Genomic DNA, 20,195 nt, shown 5'->3' with positions numbered 1-20,195 from the left:
TGGAAACCCAAATTCTTTTGGGTTCGGGAGGTTGTTATTCCGTTTACAATGAGCCGCCGTAAGGCTGCTGACACCCTTTCCTCCGTGACTGCTACCACGTCGACTAATCTCCCGTGGTATGCTTCGCTGATCAAGACGCCGACGCCTATGCGGGCAATCTTCGAGGCGGCGTTGGTGCACGCGAAGATGAGCCGCTTGTGGTCGTTTCCGACCTTGGAGCCTTACTATGAAAATTCCGGCGGAGGTAAGTATTTGTTTGTAATATTCCAGGATTTTGCTTCTCTCTCTCTCTTTTTTTTTATCTTTATCCTAAATTTGCAGGTGAGGGTTCTATTCTTTCCACTTTGCTGGAAAAGGTAGGAGGTATGATGGTACGTCGTTCTATTGCTGCGAATGACGTTCCTTTCCTTGAACGCACCAAGCATAACTTCTTGTTTTCCACCCTCCGCGCGGAGCCTGTTGTTTATGAGGCGATGTTCGCTAAAGGTGAGAAGAGGATTACTGAAGGTGAGGAAGTACTAAAACCTCAAACTCTTACTGCTATGACCTCTAGCGGGGTGATTGTACTTCTATCTTCTAGTGAGGAGTCATCACCCCGCGAAGGAGGATCATGTATTGATGCTACTGATACTACTCGTGTCTTGCCTTCGGCCTCAGGTCTGACCCACAAAACTGGTAAGGCTTCCACTGAAAAGGCCACCGGAGCTGGTGGTGATGCTGGAGGTCACTGATGATGATGCTCCTGAGGACGAGGGTCCGGTTGTTGGCGAAGAGCCGTCTAAGGCTGCCATCAAATGCAAAGCGCAATCTACTAAGGCTACTCTTCCCAAGAAGAAGAAGAAGAAAAAGGTGAATCAGCCTATGGACTTAGGGGCTCGTCTACAGGAACTTGATGCCCGAGATATTTCCATGGGTAAATTTATTGTCTCTTGATTTTAACGATTTTGTATGATGTGTTCCTGACCAACTTTAAGTGTCATTCTCAGTGGCTTTGAAAGACTTGTCCAAAGATGTTTCGGGTTTGAAGAATTCATCTGCTCCCAAACTTCCAACCCCACCTTCCTCGCCAAAAGACACAACTCAGAATCCGATCAATCTGACGAATACTTCTCCTTTGAGGGATATGGGGAAAGGGGGTAACGAGTCTGACACCCTTCATATGTCTCCGAACTACAACGTTCACTATTTCCGAGACCAAAGTGGTGTTAGCATGTTTCCACTTGGGGGTCAGACTTCCGGATCTGCTCATGAGGAAAGCGCTGCTTTGCATCGGCCACGTTGGACCTTGCGCGAGGACTCGGTGTTCAGCAATGTGGATCTCTGCTACGAATATCTCCAGGAGAGCCTTCCTCCTGCGGAGAAGGAACGGCAAAGGCGCCGTATTCGCCAGGAATTATTGAATTCCAATTCTTATCATTTGGCGAATACCATCTCCACCAATCAGGAGATAGCCCGAGACTGGCTGGCTATGAATAAAGAGCTAGATGAGCTTGATCTTAAGCTACTTGATGCCAAAAAAGAGGCTCTTCAAGCTCTGACCGAGGCTCGGAACAGCCAACAAGCTCTAGAAGCTGAAAAAGAAGCCAAAACTGCCCTTCAAAGGCAGTTGGATGAGCAAGCAGAGTTGATTAAGACCCTTCAAGCTGATTCGGCGGCAAATGATAAGCGCTTTGCCGATCTTAATGCTAAAAGCCGGGATCAAGCTCTTGAATGCGATGGTCATAAGATGGAGCTTGTCTGGGCTGAGGCGGACAAGAAGCGGCTATTGGCGACAACCATTCCCAAGGTATTTAGCCTTTTATTTGATGCTACGATCAAACCTAACTGTACATATGCACGCTTTATTTGCTTTAACAGGTTATTACGGATGTCCGCAATAGTGACGACCTTGGGAATTGTGTTGCATTGCTTCTCCGCACTTCGAAGCAGGCTGGCCGGCAGATGGGCTTTGAAGAGGGTTATAAATTTGCTTTTGAAGGTAGGCTTTCGGAAGAGCATGCCCTGGCCGGACTGGACACTGCTTCTATCCTGATTGAAAAAAACCAAAGAGTTTGATTCTCTGAAGTTTTCCCATACTTATTATATATCGGAACTTGCGGATAAGGATGACGTCGTGGACCAGTTTAAGGAGCTGCTTGGTCTGGATGAGGTAGAAGAGGAAGAAGCTGATGATACTGGGGAAGGCGAAAACGTCGCCCCGTAGATGTATTTATGCCCCCCCCTTTTATTTCTAAATATTTCTTCTTTTTGTAATCTCTTTTGACTATGAATAAGAGGTCTTGTTTTCTTCCGGTTCACTTTGTCTTATGTACTAAATATAAGTGTCTTCTCCGGAACTTCGATTTTGTCAATAAAAGATTACAAAATATCAAAGTAATATGAAACTAACATAAGATTCTCATAGATTGGGCATAAGCCTTCTTACAATAAGGGAAATTACATACTTGCTAGTCTATTAGGGCACGCAGGCCAAAAAAGGGAAAAATACTTGTGCTAAATATAACATCTTTTTAACTGGGCTCCGTTCCAAGTTCTAGGGATTTCAACCCCGTCCAACCTCTCTAACTTGTAGGCACCTTTTGATAACACTTGTTTGACTTTATAAGGTCCTTCCCAAGTTGGGGCTAACTTGCCCGGAGGTTCCTAGCCGGAAGCCTCGTTATTGCGGAAGACAAAGTCTCCCGCATCGAACTCGCAATTTTGGACCCGCGAGTTATAATATTTCTGAAGCTGTCGCTTATAATTGTATTCGCGAATCGATGCTAATTCTCTTCTTTCTTCGAGTAAATCGAGATTCATCCTGAGTTCGGGATCCCGCTTTCAGCGGGAATCATGGCTTCAGTGCCGTAGGTCAGGCTAAACGGTGTTTCTATGTTGCTAGAGTTCTTTTGGGTACGAAAGTGTAACATCCTAAAATTTTAATGATGAATAAAAGAAGTTATGTTTAGTGATTTCGCGTAATTAATTAATATCGGGTAAGGAGCGGGTCTTGGACTTGGATTAATTGAGATGGGTTAAATGAGAATGGGATTTCAGGGGTATAAATACCCCCAAAATCCCAAAATATCTTCATTTTTACCATACTCTCTAACACTTCCAAAACACACACACCACACACCTCAGCCGCCGGCGGCCGGAAGAGAGAGGCGAGATCCGAGAGTGTGAGAGAGAGAGACTAGTTGTGATTAAGCAAATAAACAAGACCCAAACAAGCTTAAAAAGGTATGATTCTTGATCTTTGAAGTTTAAAGATCCGATCTTTTAGTGTATAAACGACCGAAAATGGTCGGGAAGCGTAGTGGGTGATGTTGAACCGTAACAAGGGTGTTAAAATCGCTCGAAATGTTGGACAGAAACCGAAACAGCGGTTATCTGGGCAACTTCACCTTCATCTGGGCAACTTCGCCTTCAAAGCGATGAACTTCGCCTGCAAGCCAAGTTCGCCTGATGAACTTCGCCTGCAAGCTAAGTTCGCCTGATGGCAACTTCGCCTAAAGCTAAGTTCGCCTGATGACAACTTCGCCTAGAGCTAAGTTCGCCTGAGGCTTAACTTCGCCTAAAGCCAAGTTCGCCTGATGACAACTTCGCCTAAAGCTAAGTTCGCCTAAGGTTTAACTTCGCCTAAAGCTAAGTTCGCCTAAGGTTTAACTTCGCCTAAAGCTAAGTTCGCCTAAGGTTTAACTTCGCCTAAAGCCAAGTTTGATTAGAAAATAAATTAAAAACCTAATGAAAAATGTGTTAAGACAGTTAATGGAAATAAAATTTTTCCAAGCTGACCTGGCAGCTCGACCCCAGCCAGGGGCTCTGCCCCTTGGACCCTGCTAGGGGCTGCCGCCCCTAGACCCCGCTGCCAGGGACGCTGCCCCCGGACCCCTGTTCGTTGTGGGTAGTAGTTAAGGCTGGAAAGATGATATGAGTAGTGATAGTTGTTTGATACGTATACTTGTTATACAGTCAGCCGTGCACAACTGAAGAAAGGGATTACGATTAACGGTGAACGTAACCGTGTTCAGGTGAGTTTCTAGCCCCATTTATGTGTTATGTTTTCGGGGCTGTGTGCATACTCGATATGTTTGTTAGTACGCTTATCCTAAGAGGTAAATGTATGCCTTATGTGAATGATATGATATGTATGAATGATTGCTTGATGGTACGTGAACGATCTTCGGATATTGCACGTACTGTCAGGTTGTAGCGCTTTGTATAAGGTAAGTATGATATGTATGCTTATGTGTATGAATGTGATAAAGTTAATAAAAGAAGGAAATGACGGTTATATGGTTGTATGGTTACGAAAAGGGTACCGAGCCCTAATAATACTCGAGGTATGATGTATGGTTGTATGGTTACGAAAAGGGTACCGAGCCCTACTAATACTCGAGGTATGATGTATGGTTGTATGGTAACGAAGAGGGAACCGAACCCTACTAATATTCGAGGAAAGAGGGAAACCGAGCCCTCATAATACTCGTGGAAAGAGGGAAACCGAGCCCTAATAATACTCGTGGAAAGAGGGTACCGAGCCCTAATAATACTCGAGGAAGGAGGGTACCGAGCCCTAATAATACTCGAGGAAGGAGGGTACCGAGCCCTAATAATACTCGAGGAATGTAGGGCGTAATGCTCTTTATAACGTAAGATATGAAGGTAAGTTAATACAAAAGAAAGAATGAAAGTATGAAAGAATGAATGTATGAAAGTATGAAAGTATGAATGAAAGAATATAAGTTTGTGTGTATTGTATAGTGTATGATTAACTAGAACTCACTCAGCGTAGCTGACTTTTAGTATGCACGCAGGTGAGTAGGATGAGGCAGCTCGCTTGAGGAGACACATGGCACTGAACAAGAGTCTGGCATCTGAAGACTTATGATGTTCTAATTTTAATGCTTTAATGTGAAAGACAAAGGATGTTTTGAGACAAGTTATGAATTATGTAATGTTTAATGAAAGTTTTATATTCCGCATAAATGTTTTAATTAACTCTGATATTTAGAACTGTGTTTATGAGTAAATCCAACACGAAAGTAGGGTTACCGGTAACGGGGCCTTACAGAAAGGCCCAAAGTACATGGGGCAATTCGTCAACCCAACCCGACCGTTTAGTACCTAACCTTGCCTTGATCCCTTCTTTGATAGTTCGGTTAGCCCTTTCGACCTGACCGTTTGCTTGCGGGTGCGCTACAGATGTATAAACTTGAGTGACTTGGAGTTCTTTCAGCCACTCATGTAGTCCGCTGTAAGCAAATTGGGTCCCATTATCACTTACCAGTTCTTGTGGGAGGCCAAACCGGCAAATGATGAATTCCCAAAAGAATTTTTTCACGTTTGATGACGTTATTGAGGCAACCGGTTTGGCTTCTACCCACTTGGTGAAGTAATCAATGGCCACTATCAATAATTTGACTCGTCCCGGGGCTTCTGGGAAAGGTCCCATGATGTCAATAGCCCATTTTTGGAACGGCTAGGCGGACGTTACCATAATCCGTTCGTTTTTGGGACGTGGGATGTTGGGGGCATGACGCTGGCAAGAATCACACTTTCTTATTTCTTGCACAACGTCCAAATGCATGCCAGGCTAATAGTACCCCACGTTCATGATCTTTGCAACTGTCATTCTTGGACCCGCATGTAGTCCGTAGATACCTTCATGAATTTCGCGGATTAGGTAATTTGCGTCTTCTGCATCCACGCAACGTAATAGTGGTCCAAGGAATGATATCCGGTATAAAATGGCATCATTCATCTGGTAATTCAAAGCTTTGCGTTTAATCTTCTGGGCTTCAGCCTTTTCAGCTGGAAGTGCTCCGGAAGATAAGTAAGCTTTAATTGGCGTCATCCATGATTCGACGCCTGTTTGGATTACCAAGACTTGATTCTGAGGATCAGATGGATGGTCTAAAACCTCCACACGAATATCTTTAGCAAAATGCTCAAAATTCGTTGAAGCTACCTTGCTAAGAGTGTCCGCCGATTTGTTTTCACTCCTCTTAATTTGGGAGCAACATGATTCAAGATCATTTGTAGGAATCTTGGATACATAAGAAATCTCTCACGCGCCACCGCTCGTATCTGACGATCTATCTCGTAGAATACCATCTAACTAAAGCTGTAACGCTTATTGTAAGTCAGTGCAGTCATCGCCGACTGCATGGTCGCACCCATCCCGTCTGTACCAGCCTTTCTTCCCGACATACACACGATCATCACGTGCATGAGAAAGCGCCACTGGTCTAGCAAGAACCCATTGCGTCTCTGAGTATCCCCCAAAGGACCAGAATATCCCATCCTCAGAAACGCACCATCTCGGAATGGAGCCACAAAGTCGGTAGGATCGTCTCTTGTTTCATCCCCAAACTGTAACGCCACCCTGATCTGTTCAGACGAGAACTGTACTATCTGATTATTGACCGTTGCACGCATAACCGGGGGCTCGACTCGACAGTCATATTCCACTGTCTGCCAGAAATCTTCAATGTTTGGCAAAGATATAGGCAGTGTTGTGGTAATAGCGTGGAATATACGCGAGCGAAGTAGAAATGTGATAATCTCGCGGAAATCATCAACACCACTCGCATCCGGGTCCAATGTGATGTACATGTATGCCCCGGGAAAAACTGTCGGTTGTTGTCTCCACCTTCATCACCACCTGCACCACCTGCTCCAGCTACAGCTGCCATTTCTGCAACAAAAACAGACTAAGTTAGAGAATCGTCGAGGCAAATCACAAGTTCGCCTCTTACCATGAGCGAAGTTATGATTTATTCTGTATAAGCGAAGTTAGAGGTGGGGCGAAGTTGGGAACAACTTCGCCTCAACTTGAACTTCGCCTGATAAATGTTAAGTTAAAAGGGCCAGGCGAAGTTAATGATAACTTCGCCTAACCACAACTTCGCCTCATATACTGTTACATAATTAATTGTCAGGCGAAGTTAAACCTCAGGCGAAGTTAAGGATAACTTCGCCTAAACTGTAAGTTCGCCTGAATATGAATCGGCAACAGTTAGACGTTCAATACGAAGTGATTTCGGTCAATTTGGAGATTGCGGATCTCGTAAAACATGTTTTTAAGACGATCTAGACGATCAAGTTGATTACGACCACGTAATAACAGGTTTTAAAATCGGGTGTTGAGGTTTCGAATAAAGGGGGTCGCGAATCGGGTCGAAACGACCTTTGATTAACATCAATGACAGTGAATATACTTTATATCGACACTACACACCTTGAAATTGATTAGAAACTGAGAAAACAATACAGATGATTCGATGCTATAAGTTCGCCTAGGGTTACTGGAGATAAGTTCGCTGGTTGTTTTGAAAAATAATAAACAGTTTGACCTGAAAAATTCTTTATATAGGGTCAAAGTTATACAGGCGAAGTTATGGATAACTTCGCCTATTGCAGGCGAAGTTATGGATAACTTCGCTGATATGAAAATTTTCACAACAAACCCTATAATTTGAACAATTTGCAATTAAGTTTTAAAACATCATTTAAAGCGTTAAATGATACGATCAAGACCAAGTAACCAGGTATTAAATCTTACAACTACATAAGTAGAAAAAATTTTAAAAAATAAGGTACACGGGATCAAATTTCAGTCTCGACAGGGACTACCACGTTTTAGAAAAGATCCGAACAGGAATCATACTAATTACGTGACTGTCACACAGATCCATGTTCAGCTGTATTATGACATAAAGAAACAGGTTGTAAGCAGGTAAATAACTTAAAATGGATTTCATCGCTTCTGTGATACGGGTTAGGTTCAATTAAGCTCAAAATTTTAAATGGGCAACATCTCAGAGATTATGATGTCTCCTATCTATTCTCAAAGCGTATTTGGCTTTCCCCAAGTCACCCCGAGTTGACCTCGACCCGTAGTGTCTGATTAAATAGTAAGTACTCTTCGATCTTTAGACTCTTCTTCCCGTTCTCTTTCTTACATCTTGATTGAGAAGTATTAACATTATGAACTCTAGAATGTCTCAATAACACACATTTTTTTTTAAATATTTACACATCTTCAGAGTAGTAAACAACTGCAAGTCCCGAATCTGGATCACTGCAGTTTCTTGACACGCTATCTTCACGGGAATCAGAACACTCACGGGCTCGTGTATGACTGGGTAATTGCTTTTCTGCCTATCATTCGGAAATATATATATGGAGACATGCACAACTCTTAAGAAGTTTCCACGTAAAATCGAGGAGATTTAGTTTGTATCACTTCTACTTTTACGCACTATAAAAAGATACCATGACATACAATGACTGTTCTAAAGTCTTTTAGGCCTAATAACTTCACTAGTTAAGCACACAGAATCAGTTTATCTATCACTTTCCAATGTTGGATCAATTTTCTGTTAAACATAGTAAAGGAACTTCTTACGAAGTAGTAGACTTGAAAAATAATTTCATCTCCCAAAAAAAAATTTTAACTTCTATCGCCCCGATCAAGTCGAAGTCTTCAGGTAAACGGCTATCCTGAAGATCCAATGGATCAGCTGGACCGACCACATACAAGTATGTGTCCCTCTAACTAAGTATGAACGACTAATTTTCAGCGAAAGAATTAAAAACACATCATAAACCGCCCCGGTCACTGTCAGTCATCTGGTTAATGGCTATCCTTATATTCTACAAGTAGAAATGAGGACCAAACATATCCGAATATATGTCCTTCAAACTGAGGCAACCGACATAATTCTAAGCGATAGTGACGTTTTTTTTTTTTTAAATACTCAAAAACGAAAAACACGGTTACTCGGGATTGATCATCCCATTCAGCTCAACAAGGTTTTGAAAACGAGTTTTGTCAAACGCTTTAGTAAACAAGTCAGCGAAATTATCTAACGAATCAACCTTTTCGAGCACTGTCAATTTCTTCTCAACACAATCCCGTATAAAATGATGACGGATGTCAATGTGTTTAGTTTTGCTATGCTTGACGGGATTGCTAGTTACTGAGATAGCAGCAGTGTTATATACGCAAATAGGAGTATGAGTGAAATTCAGACCATAATCGCGCAATTGCTGTTGTATCTCAGTCGACCTCATGTCCATAACATACGTATTCTTTTCCCTTGGAGCCTTCATTACTATCTAATCCTCTGGTATGTTGAAACCAGGATACAGTACGATCGCTTCATTCTTGGTAAAGTGCACAGTGTAATCTTTGTCACAGATCTGCGATACACTCAGCAGATTATGCTTCAGTTCTTCAACGAAATTCACTTTCTCTAACGTCATTTTACCATTAGTCACCGTCCCAATTCCAGTAATCCTTCCATCACTCTCTCCAGCAAAACTCACTCTTCCTCCCTGAACAGGTTTCCATTCGTGTAACAAATTCTTGTTACCCGTCATATACCGGGAACAGCCGCTATCCACAACCCATAGATTGTTTGCAGCCCTGTTCAACTGTTCTTGCACGATTAAAGCAGAGGATTAAAATCTGGGGACCCAAGACCTATTGGTCTTGGGTCGATACATCCCGTACTTTGGCTGTCCAAAGTTAGTATTAGTATGATATCTGTAAGTCCTAAAAGGATACCTTCTTGTAGATTGACTATGAGGCCATCCAAACCTTCGTGAATTAAATGAATTATTACTAATGGTTTGGTTGTTAAAAGGGAAAAACTGAGATCGATTTCTTTGAAAACCTGGATTAGTCCAATGTCTGAACTTTGATGAGTTTTCATTTTTACCATTATAGTGATTACTGTTAGCTCTGTTCTCAGTTTTCGGAGGCCTCATACCTCTGAATCTCTGCTTCAGAGGGCAATCAGCAATCAGGTGTCCTATTTGATTGCATCTGAAACAACTCATGTGTTCAACTTTCGTCTCAATAGTTGTTTTAGATGTTGAGGCTGCATTACTGCCCGTTTGTCTAACATATGGTGGGACATACGGGTTTAGTGGAGAATTCTTTTCAGTTGGTTTATGTTCCTCTCCACGTTTTGGTAACACTGCCTCATCTTTTGTCTCACTCGACTCGGATGACTTGTCCGAATTTGATGAGACAGGACTAGGAACAGAAATCTTAACATTAGAAACAGGCTTACTCGTTTCACCTTTACTAACTTCTGGATCTTTAATTGTGACCTTAACCGGAACTGTCTGACCAATTTCAACATCAACAGATTTCTGATTACTAGGATCATAAGTATAGTTATGATTATAAGGTGGTGGAACTTCATGATATCCAATTCCTCCCCTTTTAACTGGGGAATTTTGATCACTTACGAGGTGATCAAGTATAGCGGAGGAATTTCTAAATTGCTCAAGTTTTCTGTTTAGTTCCACCACTTTCACCTGGTGATCAGCTATCTGTTTATCCCTTTCAGCTATTAGTTTGGTTTTCTTTTCTAACACCTCATAGCTAAGATCAATTACTTGTATTTTCTCAGCTAGACTGGTTTTAAGACTTCTAATATCTTTCTCACTAGCTTTTATTTTTACCTTGTAACTGTTTTCTCTAGCTTTAGTGTAATGATGATCTTCTTTTAATGTTTTAAATTGAGCATCTAAACTAACAAACTGATCAGTTATTGTTTTCAATTGTTCAGACAGATTTTCACATTTCGTACAAGGGAGTTTAGTACTTACCTCGGAGAGCTGATCTGTCACTTCTGCCATGTAAGCTTGATTTTCTCCAGTCACTTTCTCACTTCCTGCAGTTTCGATGTTCGCCAAATTGGCCTGTTCGAACACTTCCTCAACATGCAGATTCCAATTGTATTCCCCGTTCTGTCTGGATATCATCGCCCTATTCTCACTACTTCCACCACTCTGTTGTGTAGACCTGTTCTAACTACGTTCAACTCTGTCATTTGTGCATTCTTTAGAAAAGTGTCCATTCTGTTGACAGTTATAACACCGCACCTTTGACGTATCAAAACCTGGTCTTTCACCAACAAACTTTCTACCAGTCTTCTTCATAAACCTTTTAACTCTTCTCACAATCATCGCCATCTGCCACTGCAGATCCATCTCTTCCAAATCATCAGCATCGATCTGATCATAGTCTTTGTCTAAAGTTGCAGGGTCAACAATCTTACCTTTAATGTAGTTTTCGTACGAAGCAATGAAAGATGCATAGAGAGCAAACTGCTGTTCAGCAGATTTAACACTCATGGGCATCTTAGAGTAGTTGTAGTTAGGAACACTTGAAGAGAGACTACCCTTGGTTGCTTGAGGTTTAGAAGCATTTGTACCACCAGCTACAAAACACACATCCTCATCCATGTTGAGAGTTACATGACCTTCATGTGTTGATTTACCACCCGAGTCTCCCTTTGAGTAGTAAGCAGATGATTCAGACTTCGAACTTGAACTTGAGTTAACTTTTGCACCATACATTCCTGGATCCTGAACCTGATCAGTTGGTGTCTCTTTTCGAACCATGTTAAGTTCAAAAGTTCGTAGTTTGTTGACTGCTGTTTCCAAGTCATAGTCGGCAAACTCTTTATCTTCTCTCATCAAGACAGTGTACATCTCCCATTTCGGTGGGAGAGCATCAAGAAGCTTTTCTACGATCTCCTCTTCTTTTTAAGCAATGGAATAATTGCTGAGTTCGGTCATCAGGTGATAATATCTCGTTATGATATCATCAAGTGATTCATTCTTCAAATACTTGAACACCGAGAATTGGGTTTTGAGTAGTTTAATCTTGGATGCACGAATCCCCACATTACCTTCAAATGGGTTTTCAAGTGCTTCCCATAGCTCTCTAGCGGTTTTATACTTCCTGAAGGTGTGAAGAATCTCTTGTGGAAGAGCCAGAGCTTTGCTTTCAGCCTCATACATCTTCTTTTCTTCCTCTTCCATCTTGTTGTATTTCTTAATCTGTTCACGACCCTCATACAAAGCAGTTGGTGGAATGTATCCGTCTTGAATGCACACCCACATCTTAGCGTCTTGGTATTTAAAGTACTGCTCAAACCGATCTTTCCACGCCACAAAATCGATACCCTTAAGCATTTTCGGTGCCTTAGTAGCTGAACCCGCTTCCACTTCCATCTTTACCAGTTCCGTAATATTTATTGAAGTCATCTTTTACGAAACGAAAACACAAAGAAACCCGAAATATAAAAATTTTATTCTTAACAGTACTGTAGGCGAAGTTGTGGATAACTTCGCTTGAGTCTTAACTTCGCTTGAATTCTTAACTTCGCTCCCTTTTAAATTCGCCTGATTTGGCGAAGTTGTGGATAACTTCGCTTGAGATAAGCGAACTTGTGAGGTAGGCGAAGTTGTGGATAACTTCGCTTGAGATAAGCGAACTTGTGAGGTAGGCGAAGTTGTGGATAACTTCGCTTAACCTTATATCTTCGCCTAAACCCTACAAACAGTAGCGGCAACTTCGCATGATGAACACGATGATTTTGCAGGTTTGATTTCTGGGTTTTGCGAGGTATACGAAGGTGTAATGGGTTGTTTTTTATGGTGGGAGGTGAGTAAGACACAAAAACTCGGTAAACTCGTCCCGCGAATAGTCGAACGGAACGATTTCTACACCCGCGTGATAATCCCAAACCACACAATCACGAGCAAAAGCTCTGATACCAATTGTAGGTTCCCAGCCGGATCTACACGGAATATCTCATTCTACGTAGGTGCGGAATCCCTACGTAAGACGTTACGAGCATAGAAGACGATACACGTTAACACGATCAAACACACGTTACAATAAACAAAGACACGTTGTATTGCAACTGGAAACACGTGATTCACTGATCACCGATTACACAAACTGAATAACTCGTAAAAACTAAAACTCTAACTCTTCTACTGATCTAGCCGTAACCTAGCAGTTTATATAACACGACAACTTCGCCTAGCATGTTTAGGCGAAGTTGTCCCTAACTTCGTTTGTTCCACAAGTTCGCCTATATCAGCGAACTTGTGAGAACTTCGCTTACATCCAAATACAAATCCAACTAACTCGATTACAGACACTAGACACTGAACTACTGACATCATGTACCAACAGACATGTTTCCCATGTGGCTCGGTTTAAGGTTTTGAAGGCTCGATTGAAATGGTTAGGGGCGGGATTAGCTCTAAAGCCTTGAAGCCTTCAACATATGTTCCTATACACATTGTGTCACCTCGACCGTGCCATGTCCCGTCATGAACATTGTTCATTTCCAATGTTCTAGACTCCTGTCATGGTTTTCATAAATAAATGAGAAATATATTCAATTTACTATTTTCTTTGTGGGTCCCGGTAAAAACCAAGAAGGTGACTAATTGGCCAAGGGGTGTCAATTTTGTCGGGTTAAACCAGAGCATGGCCCACATATTTATTTATGTCAAAATACATCAAATATAACCCAGAGAAATTTAATCTCTTTTATTCGTAACATGAACCCTTTTAACCCATTTGTCTAAAATGGTTAGCGGGTCGGCCTGTTTACTTAACGTGTTAACGGGCCAACCTGTTTAAATGAGTTAAAGAGACCAAACCAAACACGAATACTCCTTTGATTAAATGAGTTAAAAAGGTAAAACCGATAGGGGTGTGCATGGGTTGGCTTCGGCCTCAAACCGAACCAAAAACCGAAATTATGTTTTTGAATTTCTGAAAACCGTTCGCTTCGGTCATTTCTGTTTTCGCCTATCTGTTTAAGTTTAGTTCAGTTCTACCATTCGGGCTTAACATTTTTAATTTTAGGCCCAAAATAATGAATTTGGGCTTAAATCTTTTTGGTAATTAACAATTAACTGAATATCTTCATTTGGGCTAAAAGATCTTGGTAACCTAATTTATTAGATTCTTATAAACTCCAGAAAATTTAAAATGAAAATCCATATATTTGGTTCGGTTTAGTTTTTTCAATTTAAATTACAGGCAAAGCCGAAACCGAACCAAAAGTTCGCTTTTTACGAAAACATAAAACCAAGTCGTCGGTTTTTGTTTGGGTTCGGTTTTTACGGTTACGGATCGGTTGTTTTGGGTGTCATGTGCACCCAACCCGACCAGTACCACCACCAGCTTATTAGATGTGTTAAAAACTTAAAGTTGCACAAGTCAGGTTTTTTGGCCTAAACCATGTTCCAACTTGGTTTTTTTTGTGCACCTCTGGTGTTAGTTATGACAAACCCAAAACCAGATTATTTTCATGTTATGTTTATCAAGAACGATCAACCCTAAACCCCCCCCCCCCACCCCGGGTTAGATTATGAAAATGAAAATCGGGCCAACGAAACACGTATAAGAAAACGACAAACCTGAGCCAAGGTGCAACAAGGGCACACAAGATGTGATATACAATCATCCAAAGAACTATCACTGCCCTGAGGAAAGAAAGATAACACATGTATGAATAACTTGAATACACAATTGGACTTTTAAAGTCAAACCTAGTTCATTTGAGATGCAAACAATTTTTCATAATTTTGATATAAATGATGTATGCCTCCTCGTTAGTGTTGCACAATATAAATATAAAGGTTAGTCTTTATAAGGTCTTTCAAAAGAGCATGCTGCATGCCTATATCAATTTTGAAGTTGAAATGTAGAATAGTTTACCTAAAAAGTCAAAGGGTATCTCATCAATCAAGAAACTGATGCATGACCTAATGTTGAAAGATTTCGACGATTCAATATTCAACACAACACTTTGAAGGTGAAAATATAGCTTGTTTGACTTATAACGTCAAGTGTAGTATTCGATTTGAAATATAGATTTTTTGACCTATAAAGTCAAAGTGTAATGAAATGTATCCCCTTTGACTTAAAAAGTCAAAGCATATCACACATTTTTCAATCTTCAAACCATAATTAGATTAAAGACAAACCACTAAGCATACTTAGTATGTTCATTAGTCCTTACCAAAATATCAAATACTGAAGTCAAAATGTAGCTTATATGACCTATAAAAAGGCGGTGGCTCATTTCCTTAGAACTTATGCATTAGGGCCATTACAAACACGAAAACCGTACCAAAACTATATAAATACTAATCGTAAACAAAATCTTTACCTTGATATTGAACTTCTTTCTCATCTTTGACCGATGAAAGCCCGAATATGCTCCAAACGATAGTGCAAAAGCAACCGCAAGATACAAGAAACATGGCTTCTTGGTGATGGTAAATGCGACAAAGTTGCATAGAGCAATCGTAGCAAGAATTATGTATATAAATCCCTATGGGACCACAAATTGCATAAACATGTTAGACATATGACATGTGAGTAATATATGCAGACGTTTTTGTAAACATTAAAAGCACGTAAAAATGAAGTTATATTGTGCACCTGAAGAAAACAAGAACCAAAACCAGCTAGTCTCATATTCTCCCCAAATCTATACCAAGGGCAACTGTAAATTCAAACATTTAAAGATTTAAATTAAAAAGTCAAAGACACTTTGTGCATCACTAACCTCTATTTTTAAGCATTTTGACTTTAAAAAGTCAAAATAGAATGTTCTTCCAAACATATTAAAGCTAGCATCAAACACAGTTATTTGAAAAGAAATTTTTTTTAACACTAAGGGCGCTTACGAACTCAAAAATTCAAAACTCCCATTTTTGTTCAAGTTAATTTCTTGCAAACATCCTTTTCCTTGTCATTTACACTCAAGAAACATGTTCAAAACTCTAAATTACACTTTTTTTCCACCATTAAAGCCACCATCAAACACAAAGATTTAACCTTTTCTCCTAAATGTGTTATTGCAAACAAAAACATACAACATCCCTTTAAAATATGTTTGAAAAACAACACTTTTCACTTTTGACTTTAGAAAAGTCAAACCTGATGTTCTTGAAAACAAATTATCTAATAACAATAAAAAAATTATAAACAGTAAACCAGCGAGGCCCAAGCTGAGCGCCAGCTTGAAAAACTACACACAAACCAAGCTCGAGCTTTAGAACAGAGCTCGAAGCGAGCCGAGCTTGAGCTTGAGCTACTCGTAAGTTAAACCGAGCTCTAGCCTAGTTAAGCTCGGCTCGTTTACCATCAAACACAAAGATTTAACCTCTTCTCCTAATTGTATTCTTGCAAAACAAAGCATACAAAATCCCCTTTAAAAAGTTTAAAATTAAAAACAACACTTTTGACTTAAAAAAAGTCAAACTGGATGTACTAACAATAAAAGTTTATAAATGATAAACGAGCTAGGCCCGAGCTGAGCTCCAGCTTGAAAAACTACACACAAACCAAGCTCTAGCTTGAGCTCTTCTTAAGTTAAATAAGCCGAGCGCGAGCCTAGTTGAGCTCGGATCCTAACAATGTTCTTGCAAAACAAAAACATACAAAAGTACACCCCCCCCCCTCTCTTTAAAATTATGTTAAAAAAACAATACTTTTGACTTAAAAAAAAGTCAAACTATACATTCTTGCAAACAAATTAATAAATTAACCAACAACAATTAACCAAACTTACAATGATGATTGAAGAACCAAACTCCGATCATCAAAGCAATCAAGAACATCACCTTCCCACATCCTAAAAACACCACCACCATCATCATCATAAACCTCTTCTAATGTATTCCATTTCCCTTGATTGGTCTTCATCGCCACCGTCGAACACAGCTTATCAAAATCAATCAGTCTTTCTTTCTCCTCCAACGCCGCCGCAGAACCGCCGGAATCCGCCATGAAGATTAAAGATTTTGTGAGTTACGTAAAACCCTTGAAGGGATTTGTATGGAAGTGGATAATGGAAGTGGATCTGGGATGATAATAATGATTGATTGGGTACAGCCGATGACACGCAAGAATGGTGAATGACTGAATGTTGATGGTTGGTTATTTGGTGCTTATAAATGGGAAGAGGGTGAAATGTTTGACCTAAAATATGACCCTATTTGTTGTTGATTTTGACCTTTTTCTTTTTCTTTGTTTTTTTTTTTTATTTTGAGTTTAGTTTTGACTGTTTTTCTTTAAATTGATGACAAAATTTAACGCTTGGGAAAAACATAACTTCAATCTTTGACCAAGAAGTTAGGATCTTTTTGAATCTTTATATGGGTTATTTGCTTCTTATTTTCTTGTTTTTTTTAATGGAAAAAATATCTCATGTATAAACGTATTTTTTTGGGCTATGTCTAAAGTTGGCATATTGACCGTCATGAGACCGTACTCCTGATGCGCGGAAACCGAATAGAATCCGCAAACCTTCGCCACATGTTGGGTTCAAACTCAGGATTAAAACCCTGATTCGTCCATTCACCCATATATCATTCGAACTGGCCCAAGTGATAATCAAACATGCATCTCTACTAACGAAGAGCATACTTCTTACCACTAGATTTTTAACGTCAAGATGGAAAAGCAAAATTTTCTTGTTTAGTTACAAGTTTGTTGCAAAATGTGATTTTTTTTTGTTGCAAGTGTGGTTTTTATTTGTTGATATTATATTGAAAAAAGTTACATAGAGAGCTATCTGGGAGCGAGAAAATAGTACTAGATGAATCGAGGAGTTCTTTAATTTTTATTTCTTAATTTATAGACTGACACTTTCAAAATACTTTGAGTTCTTCATGAATACGATTTTACTATACAGATGCGTGTGTGTAAATTACTGTCATAATTAAGTGTCGTTGTATGTGTTTTATAAACATGTGGTATTTGATTATTTACCCGCTTCGTACGTTATGTATGAAAAGAAAAGTTCATGATAGAATTTACCCATGTATATCTATAGATTCTATACGTGTACATGTTTAATATAAAATCAATTAAAGATGAAAATTGTAAGAATAATAAAAAAAACATGGCATTTAGCGCTTGGAAGTAGGGCTGTCCAAATCGCTCGCCGCTCGTTCGTCGTTTGCTCGAATTTTGCTCGAAAAATGCTCGTTCGATTTTGGCTCGGTTTGCAAGTGAGCCGTTCGGCTCGGTTCGGTTTAAAATCAATCCAAGCACGAGTAAAGCCTCACTCGGTTTGGTTCGGTTCGTTTTGCTCGAATTAATTTTTATATATTAGTTTTATATATAAACTTTATGTATATATATAAAAGTATACTATTTTTTAAAGTTTTTAAAATTTCTTTCTTTTGTATTGAATTTAAAGTTCAAATTTAAATCATAGCCACTCGTTTTATATATGTTTTATTATTAACTATGAGTTTTATACATTTTAAAGGTGAAAGTTTAGACAATTTAGAGTTGAAAGTCTTGAATTAATGATATATTGAAGTTTTAGAAAATTAAAATTGGAAACTTTGTACGAAATCAAGCAAAACCAAACCGAACCAAGCCGCTCGGTTTCAAAACCAAACCAAGTTCAAACATAAAGATTTCGCTCGTTTCTTTAAATTCAATCCATTCGGTTCGGCTCGCTTTCAAATCAAACCAAGTATGAGCATGCTCACATTCGGTTCGGTTCGGTTCGTGAACAGCCCTACTTGGAAGTGGAAGATGTAATTCAATAAAAGTGAAGAGCTTAAAACACCGTTTCATTTGTCACATTTAAGCAATATAAATAAGTGTTTATGTAGTTTTTATAATGGTTTAGTTTAATTTTCTTATGTGTTGTATAGCCTCCATAAATACTGTGGTAGAAAGATGTAAAAGAATTTTGGCTGTCAGAAGCGATAACAATATGTTACAATCGATAATTAAGTATAAAGCCCGTTCTGAAACAATATGAAAAATATAATGTCATTTGTATTATATTATGATTAAGAATTGCGTGTTAGTGACATAATTTATTATTAGTCTTATATGACCTTTTATTACAAAATAAAGAGTTAAGTGTCATTTTAGTACCTGTGGTTTGATCGATGACGCAACTTTAGTATTTTTTTTGAATTTTTCGCAACTAGCTATTCCATGTTTCAAAAACTGGCCATTTTAGTACTTTTTCGTAACCCCGTTTATTTTTTCCGTTAAGTCAAGGGCATAATGGTAACTTTAGTTATTTTATTTATTTTCTTTTTGAGTTAAGTGCAATTTTAGTACCTGTGGTTTGGTCAACTACGCAACTTTAGTACATATTCTTTATTTTATGCAAATGGCTACCTCAGTTTCAAAAAACTTACATTTTTAATATTTTTTTCTAACCCCGTTAATTTTTTTCGTTAAGTCAGGGATTATTTGGAAACTTCGTTATTTTCTTTGTTTTTTTCTTTACTTTTAAACACTTATATCTTGTAAACCCTAAATCCCCTTATCAAAACATCAAAATTCAAATCCTAAATTCCCAAATATCGTAAAAATTCAAACCCTATGATGTTATAGAGAAAGAGTTTAGGGATTTAGGATTTGGATTTTGATGTTATGATTGTGGATTTAAGGTTTACAAGATATAATTGTTTAAAATAAAAGAAAATAACGAAGTTACCAAATTATCTTTAACTTAACGAAAAATAGACCGGGTTAGAAAAAAGTACTAAAAATGCAAGTTTTTTGAAACTGAGGTAGCTATTTGCATAAAATAAATAATAGGTACTAAAGTTGCGTAGTTGATCAAACCTCAGGTAATAAAATGGCACTTAACTTCAAAATAAATATATATTTCAAGGTGCAAAAGCAAGATTTTGTAGAAGGTATCAATTATCAAGATAAGGATAAAAAATAGCAAAACGCCACCCAAGTTGAGATGGAAGTGGGCATCTTCTATTATATTATAGATCGCATATCATTAGGACACCTGCATTGATAAATCATTTTTTCTAATTATTGTATTTTTAATATTTTTTTTTATTTTTTATTGATAATTATGTATAGTATATACATGGAATATGATATTTAATTCAGAACTTGTAAATAATTTACGAAATTAACAACTAAACATTTGATTTCTAATTTCTTATGTATTATAATAATTTGAGTGTAGTTGTCACTTATGATTATATATAGCAATTTGAAGTTTTTATGGTCACTTTTCGTCACCTTATTGGTGATATTTTGGGTTTTTTTAATATTTTTTTGTTGTAGTTATAGTCCGTAACAAACGTAACGAAATCCGACTGAATGTCTATATTTTATTTTAGTTCCGATGTCGTACAATCGTGAAAGAAACTTACTTTATTCGGGTAAACTCAACACGTTTTGTTTTAGTTCCAATTCCGTAACAAATCTAACGAAAACCGACTGAATGTATCGTAATGAGCATGACGAAAACCGACCAAATTCGAGCAGGCTGACTACCTAACTGTCGGATTTTACCAATGATCGAGTTTTACCGACCAACGTCACCCCATTAGTCCATCCCTTTTATATA

General features: G+C 38.8%; 1 protein-coding gene across 1 annotated transcript; it reads right to left on the bottom strand.

The window, feature by feature from the left end:
- Positions 1–13,010: 13,010 nt before the first annotated feature.
- LOC143533166 (protein PLANT CADMIUM RESISTANCE 7-like) lies at positions 13,011–16,723 on the bottom strand. The gene is made up of 5 exons (XM_077028021.1): positions 16,407–16,723; positions 15,272–15,335; positions 14,997–15,161; positions 14,242–14,307; positions 13,011–13,173 (listed from the first exon to the last, which is right to left on the bottom strand). Exons 1-5 carry the CDS (start codon positions 16,622–16,624, stop codon positions 13,024–13,026), a joined length of 663 nt encoding a protein of 220 aa, XP_076884136.1. The 5' UTR covers positions 16,625–16,723; the 3' UTR covers positions 13,011–13,023.
- Positions 16,724–20,195: the final 3,472 nt, after the last annotated feature.

This window comes from Bidens hawaiensis, unplaced genomic scaffold (genome assembly GCF_021521415.1).
Source record: "Bidens hawaiensis isolate Kalapana, Puna unplaced genomic scaffold, B.hawaiensis_p1.1 tig00009621_1, whole genome shotgun sequence".
In the NCBI taxonomy this organism is placed as follows: domain Eukaryota; kingdom Viridiplantae; phylum Streptophyta; class Magnoliopsida; order Asterales; family Asteraceae; genus Bidens; species Bidens hawaiensis.
This window is presented reverse-complemented; position numbering and strand designations above follow the sequence as displayed.

Excerpts from the sequence above, each read along its gene's own strand:
- LOC143533166 (XM_077028021.1), bottom strand. The coding sequence starts at position 16,624 with ATGGCGGATTCCGGCGGTTCTGCGGCGGCGTTGGAGGAGAAAGAAAGA. Across the intron at positions 15,336-16,406 it reads TTGGTTCTTCAATCATCATT|TTGCCCTTGGTATAGATTTG; the intron begins GTAAGTTTGGTT and ends TTGAATTTACAG. Across the intron at positions 14,308-14,996 it reads GAAAGAAGTTCAATATCAAG|GGCAGTGATAGTTCTTTGGA; the intron begins GTAAAGATTTTG and ends TTCTTTCCTCAG.